Raw genomic sequence first — 7,273 nt, 5'->3', positions numbered from 1 at the left:
CAAACAAGCACAGCTGACGAAATGTTCCACACCCACCCATTCCAAGCAGACCACTGGACACGAATGGAGACCGAAGTCTCGTTCCAATTCGCCACGGTCCGCGTCCACGAGCTGCACAACGCCATCCTGATTGCCGATCAGAATCAACTGTTCGCCGTTTCGACCACGGCTCGGACAAGAACGCACAATGGTCGGCGAACCGCCCAACGAATAACGAACGCAAGCCTGGGTCAGACGTGTCGGCCACGCCCACTGGTTCCACTGACTGGCCAGCTGGCTCAACGTGTACCAAGTCGACCCAGCCGGGCTTGTTGGTTCGGGCTCGACAATTGGCTCGACGTCGTAGCGGCACAGTCGACCGTTGCCCGTCACGGCCGCCAGACGAAGTTCGCAATCCGGAGCCAAGCAGATCCCGACCGGAAACCAACTTTTGACCAAATTTCGTTGTTGATTTTCCAAACAGCAAACCGTCTCGTAGGACATGGTCACCGGCTTGCCGAATTCGGTGGCGCCGGCACCACTGTAACGACAGGCTCGCAACGACAACCCTCCGTTCTCTTGGCACATGTAAAACGCGTCTCGTTGTCGACACGGCAAGATGGACAAAATTGCAGATGCACTGCGGTCGAACGTCAAATGGAGGACCGGCAACATTCGATCCACGTTGACCAGCACAATCTCCCGCGAATAAACTAAAAACAGATGACCACGCCTAGACGGCTGGTAGACAAGCTGTCGACAGCAAATTTCCTGTTGGCAAGATGTCGTCACTTCGTCACTGTTCATCATTGATGCCCATTCGACCATACTGTTATTATTATTATTACTGCTATTACTACTGCTACTACTATTGCTATTATTATTATTATGATTCGTATTATCACTGCTGTTATTATTTATCTTAGCGTTATTACCAATTGAAACACCAACACCACTGCTACCCAGTGCTTTGACTAGCTGATTTTTTATAGACAACGACATTGCTGATCTTTTCGAATGAAAATCAACAACCGACTCTGGCATATTAACCGTTGAAGATTCGTTCGCCTGAGTAAGACGATACTGCTTGGTTGTCTGTCCTGACGGTGCCGTAGATGTGGAAAAATCTTCAATCAAAAGCAAATTGCCGACCGCATTCAAAAATGCTATCCTGCTCAACTGAAACGGATCCATCGAAAAGCCAATAAACACGTCCGTGTATACTACTCGCCAAAGTTGGGTTCCTTGGTCGCCGTTCCAGAGGATCAACGTCGCCGGCCCATGCAGTGCGAGCAACAAATCCGGCGACGTATCTTGACAACACAGCCACTGCATGTCGACCACAGCAGCAGCGTTGCTTTCACCAAATTCACAACGCACTTGCGCTTGCAATACATTCCAGACAATGATTCGGCCCAGAGAATCAGCTGATGCTAATCGCAAATACCAGTCGTGCAAGTCAGTCGCATGTCGAAGTGAATCCGCTCTCGACCATCGAACCTGAACTTATTATTATGTACAACACCAGTAAACTGTAAAATACAGGTGTGAAAACAAATAACTGAAAAATAATATGCAAGGTAGAACAAAAATTTCCCAACATATCATAGCAAATAATAAATTGAAATTACACAACTCAAAAAATTTTCAAATTTCAAAACTCTCTCATCCAACTATACACAGTTGAAAGTTGAATTTATTAAACAATCACCAACATATACTGCAGCTAACATACAAGCTATATTTCGCCAGTGCTCATATTTAAATTCTTCTATAAACATAATGTTCACTCAAAAAATGCAAATACAAAATTAGTCACTCAAATGGAACAATAAACTAAACCGAAACTATTCTACGGTAGTTAAAAAGCGTTGCAAAACAACATCTGCTACTCTGCTGTCATACAGCAAAAGTGCAACATTAATGCTGAGAAATTGATAATTGTTGACTCACTTTTATTACTTTTCCAACATGACCAGGTAGTGTTTGAACAGCAGTCATGCTTTTCGCATGAATAACAACCACAAACGAATGGCAACCGTATGCAACAAAACCGTGCCATCCCCAGTCAATGCAACCGCCGTTTTTACTGTGCAAGCCACCCGTAATTACTTTAGACATTTTAAAGCTATGCTAAATAAACGACGCTTATTAAGCGTAATAATTTCAGTAAAAACTCAAGCATTCAACGACAACAACAGTCCAGTCGCAAAGATGCATGATTCACTGCACTTTGCAAACATTACGCAACAAAAACAGTAATCTAAAAAAACTCAAGATTTAATCATTTATATTGAAAATGAATTTGTGAAATAATAAAAAAATATTAATTAAACAAAAAAATCGTTTTAATTTTTTAAATTTGGCATTTTTAAACCTTTATTTCTTTTAATATACTAACTGTACCTGCTGATTGGATACTGTAGCAATATTTACAGTTCTTATCAGTCAAAAGTTTCGCCTTGATTTATTTGTTTCTTTTGAAAAAGAAGATGAATTAAGTACGTTTTAATATTAATTTTAAAAAAAGATATTTAAATTGGTTAATTTTCAAATCGAAACACTTTATCCAACTACAGCTGTAATTAATAATTTGTTTCCAATCGCAACTGTTGCTTTTTTTTATTTATATGTAATGTTCAGGAAAGTACATAATTTTTTTATGTTAGAAAATATTCTAAAATTTTATGATTCTAAAATTACTTTCACATCATATTTCATGAGTTTCGTATTTTTTGTTCTGATTTCACGCAAATGTATACCTCTGATTTATCAAATACTGCTTTATGATATTTTTTATACTGGCAATTGTGTGAATATGTTTCTAGTTTATTTATTCTAAAATTATACTTTCTTGTTTATTTAAGCAGAACTTGCATAGAATTTCAACGTGTTTTGCTTTCCAATATGAGCACCTACTGTTGTTCATTTTTGAATAGGAATTTATTTTATGCGTACTTTGAACAGTTGTGTACTTTATTTACTTTTATGTTTTACGGTGCGTTTGAAAAATTATTTCCGAACAATTCATTGTTCAATATTTGTAGCAGTTGTTGTATTGATACAGATGGGCGCATCTGAGTCCAATCTCAACGAACCAAAGTCAACGTCCGGTTGCCCGATGCAGAAGAAAAGTAGCTCTGGCTGTCCAATGAAATCGGATGATAGCTTAGATCCGGCAAACATGATGCCACCAGAAAATCAACAGCCCGCACCGGACCAGCCGTTTCCTTTATCCACAGAAAGAGAGTTGTCTTCCATTCCGAAAGCGGGTTCCAATGAAAATTGGATGTATCCATCGGCGCAGATGTTCTGGAACGCAATGCTCCGCAAAGGCTGGCAATGGAAAGAATCCGACATCCAGCCTGATGACATGGACAGCATTATTCGCATTCACAACAGCAACAACGAACAAGCTTGGCGTGAAATATTGCGTTGGGAAGCTTTGCATTTCAAAGAGTGCGACTGTCCCAAGTTGAAGAGCTTCAGGGGCGATGCCAGTAAATATACGCCACGAGCTCGAATTCGTCGGGCCCTTGGTTACGAGCTGCCGTTCGACCGTCACGATTGGATCGTAGACCGTTGCGGTAAAGAAGTGCATTACGTGATCGATTATTACGATGGTGGAAAAGTGAACCCAGAAACAGGTCAGTTTAGCCTCATGGATGTTAGGCCAGCGATGGACTCTTGGCAGAATATTTTTGATCGAATTATCGTAGCTTACATGCGTTTCAAGTACGACACGCTAGGCATGAAGCCACCACGTGTCAAATGTTCGGTTTCTCAAGAAATGCTCAAGTAAACTCAAGTACATCGACATTCTCTCTCAACTATTTGCTCTTTCACATGCACATATTGTGTACTTTATCGCAAGTAGAATGAAAAAATTTAATTATAAAACTATTCCAATGACAATTTCACACAGTATAATAATAATAATAATAATAGTAGGAAAAATTCTACAATCTGGAACACATTGAAAGGGAAAATGAACGGCAAATGTGTATTCTAATTATCAGTTATTTTAACAACAAATTTTGAAAATTAGTTAATAAAACTAGAATTTTACAATCAGTTTCAAATAAAACGCTACAAAAGATAAGTGTACTAAGTAGCAGAAGAAAAATTAACCTGACCAATCAGGACCTTTTTCATTGCTTTCATACATTTTTTTGGAACGAAAAGAAAATCATGGCAGCATCTCGCTAGCGTCAACTGCAGATGCCTTAAAATAAAATAATGTTGAACATAAAGATAAAATAAATAAATGGTTCAAATGAAACTTTCAAATATAGGCATGCATCTGTTCCATATCCTTCCATTGAGAATAGAAATAAATCCCCTAAAAAAACTGAGCACACAGTCGAGAAAGCGGCAAACCATAACCCAGTCCAGCCAAAATAAATCATACAGTATGTTTACCATGTTTGCGATGCATCATTACATAAATTGCCCTACAACATAGAATTATAATAATTTAGCATACCATTGGAGCGTCATATTCTGCATTTTCCACACGTAGAATGGAAGCAGTGGTATACATATAGTTAAACAGCTTGCCAGCAATATGCCGAGGCACTCCACCGCCTAAGTGTGCCGACGCCAGCAGTAGCTGGTCATCTGATCTGTCACTCACGATGGTCAACTGGCGATCGTTTTTTTTCGCCTCGACATCATACAACAACATGCGAAGTTCATCAGGTTTTGCACGGCAACAGCCGAAGAACTTGCGGTACAAGACTTTGACAGAACTCACCAAGCGCTCCATCACACCACGGCGCCAGTCCACAGTCAAATTTTATTCAATTCTCTCCAGTGCCACAGCATCTTAGAACATCTTCTACTTGTGGCTGTAAAACAGCGGTTTCAAAAATCAGCTGGTCAGATGGAAACTGCGGAAGTTGTCCGATGGCATTAACTTGGAACGATCACGTAGCAAGATGAACCAGCACAATGCCCTAAGAAAGTTATCCACCGTTATATCCTCTACTAGCTCGAGATGATTGCACCTAACAGACATTCACATAAAAACGCACACCAACATTTTATTAAACAATAGGAGGCACCATCACCTCTGGCAGAATGGGAGAATCAAAGTCAATTCCTACTGCTGGTTCAGTTCCTTCAAGCGGCAGGGCGTTCATCAACTGATCAAATGGTTTCCTTGTCATCCTTGGACAGACCGCACATTTCGTCACCACTTCTTCCGTCGGTTATTCAAAGGCTACCATTAGTGGAAGTCAGCGTGTGACTTACATGGCTATGCAGCCGCTGTGGGATTTCTGCAACGTGATGTCGCAACCCAATACAACATCTTACCGAAGAGTATTTTGAGACATTATGCAGCAATAACAAAACACCAGAAAAAATATGAATTTTATTTTTTACCTTATAAATTACCAAAAAGCAATTTAAATTAAGAAATAAGCAAAATGTTGATGAAGTTTTATGCCAAATTAGAATGAAAATTTAAGCACTATAGGAGTAAGAAAATTCATAAACTTTTGACAATATGATAATAACATTTAAAAAATTATGAATGAAATTATTAATGAAATGTGCAACAGAAACTGTTGGATCAGTAGATCAATTATGTTGTTTCATTCACAAAAAATGACAGCAACATCAAAACAGTTAAAACTTATAAATATAATTGCATGTTTGCTCTTTTGCTGCATCGGCATTTTTTACTGGAAGCAGCAAATGGCGTGGTGCTTCATTCTGATTGTGGCGAGCTTTCCACGGCATGTTCATTAAGGAGCTGTTCATGAGAAAGGAGAACGGGTAAACTGTTGAAGATGATTTCCATCTGACGTTCCCAAAAATGCAAATCAGCACGTTGAATTACATTCACGTTGTCTTCATCGTACGGATAAATTTTAAGCAAATAATCAATACATTCAAATGATTTCCAAATTCTGAAGTTCAATGTGCTAAGCACATCATTCTCGGCACGCACTGTAACTCTCCATGTATGCTCTTTTTCATATTCCACATGGATACGGCATTCACAAATTTTTTCGATCGCTTTTACGGTAAAACCATGAGGACCAATTATTCTACTTCCAATATCAAATGGACAGCGCCAAGTTGAATACATTTTAATAGAATCTATTTTTTCTGTTTCTCCACTTGGTTGAGGAGGCGGAGCGTGAAGAACATTCTGCAACTCTGGCAATGATAACAAATTCTTCATATGGTAAAGCAGTAGATTTTCTTCAAGCTTTGTGAACATATTCAGTACATTTTGCATCGTTTCATAATTCTTCTCACTTAACAGATCATTCACAGAATCTGTATCAGAATGATGCAGATATTGAATGGGACAGCGACTCTTGAACAATTTATACTGGTTTTTATAGAATTCCAAATCGTTGTATTGAATTGCTTTTACCGCATCTTCTTCAGTGGGAGGAATTTCAAGTAAACGATTAATGCATTCAAATGCTTTCCAAATTGTAAAATCTACAATGCTTCTAAAATTTTTCTCAGTGAACACTTCTATTTGCAAAACGTTGATTTCTTTCCATCGTAGATGAATGCGGCATTTACAAAGTGTCTGAATAACTTTTATGGTTAAACCGCGAGGACCGATTATTCTGCTTGAAATGCTAAATGGATAGTTCGAAGCTGAATAAATCTTCATGGCGTATCCTATATGAACTTTCCCAATTGGTGGTGGCTGTGGAATGCAAAAAATCTTCTGAAACATTGGCAATACTAACAAGTTGTTCATGTGATAGGTCAGCATTTGCTTTTCCAATACTTTAAGCATTTCCAATGAAAATCTTTTACCCACTGAGTAATAGTCACTTGAAACAGTAGTTACATCATTTATATCAGAATGATGCGGCTGTTGAATGGTATAACAATTGTTGATGATTTCAACATGATTTTCATAGAAATTGAAATCATCAAATTGAATTGTTTTCACCATGTCTTTTCCTGTAGGATAATATTGAAGCAAAGAATGAATGATTTGAAATGCTCTCCAAATTTTGAAATTCACAGTGCTCTCGTAATCTGGTTCAACAACTATCTGGATTTGCAGCAAGTTATCTTCTATGTAATTCAGCTGGATGCTGCATGCACATAATTTTTGAATAGCTTTTACAGTGCAGCCACGAGGACCAATTATTCTGCTTCCCAAATTGTACGGCAAGTCAGAAGTTGAATAGCATGCTTTTGCGAACCCTTCTTTAATTTGTCCACTCGGCTCAGGCGTCGGAATCTGAATAATCTTCAGAAACATTGGCAATGCAAGCAACTTGTTCACATGATGCAGCAAAATGTG

At 38.7% G+C, this 7,273-nt stretch overlaps 4 protein-coding genes across 4 annotated transcripts; 1 reads left to right on the top strand and 3 right to left on the bottom strand.

Annotated features, from left to right (window-relative positions):
• Positions 1–36: 36 nt before the first annotated feature.
• Tsp_01196 (bromodomain and WD repeat-containing protein 2) lies at positions 37–2,100 on the bottom strand (the record flags this gene model as incomplete). Its single annotated transcript, XM_003376951.1, has 3 exons — positions 1,933–2,100; positions 915–1,479; positions 37–692 (listed from the first exon to the last, which is right to left on the bottom strand). Coding segments are annotated over exons 1-3 (1,389 nt in total), but the record flags the coding sequence as incomplete, so codon positions are not given.
• Positions 2,101–2,929: 829 nt separating this feature from the next.
• Positions 2,930–3,781, top strand: Tsp_01197 (putative cytochrome c-type heme lyase). Its single transcript, XM_003376950.1, has one exon. The coding sequence runs from the start codon at positions 2,930–2,932 to the stop codon at positions 3,779–3,781; it is 852 nt and encodes a 283-aa protein (XP_003376998.1).
• A 483-nt stretch (positions 3,782–4,264) lies between these two features.
• On the bottom strand, positions 4,265–4,747 carry Tsp_01198 (conserved hypothetical protein). Its single transcript, XM_003376949.1, has 2 exons — positions 4,466–4,747; positions 4,265–4,321 (listed from the first exon to the last, which is right to left on the bottom strand). The coding sequence occupies exons 1-2, from the start codon at positions 4,745–4,747 to the stop codon at positions 4,265–4,267; spliced, it is 339 nt and encodes a 112-aa protein (XP_003376997.1).
• A 948-nt stretch (positions 4,748–5,695) lies between these two features.
• Positions 5,696–7,231, bottom strand: Tsp_01199 (conserved hypothetical protein). Its single transcript, XM_003376948.1, has one exon. The coding sequence runs from the start codon at positions 7,229–7,231 to the stop codon at positions 5,696–5,698; it is 1,536 nt and encodes a 511-aa protein (XP_003376996.1).
• Positions 7,232–7,273: the final 42 nt, after the last annotated feature.

This window comes from Trichinella spiralis (assembly GCF_000181795.1).
Source record: "Trichinella spiralis strain ISS 195 chromosome Unknown Scfld4, whole genome shotgun sequence".
Lineage (NCBI taxonomy): Eukaryota > Metazoa > Nematoda > Enoplea > Trichinellida > Trichinellidae > Trichinella > Trichinella spiralis.
This window is presented reverse-complemented; position numbering and strand designations above follow the sequence as displayed.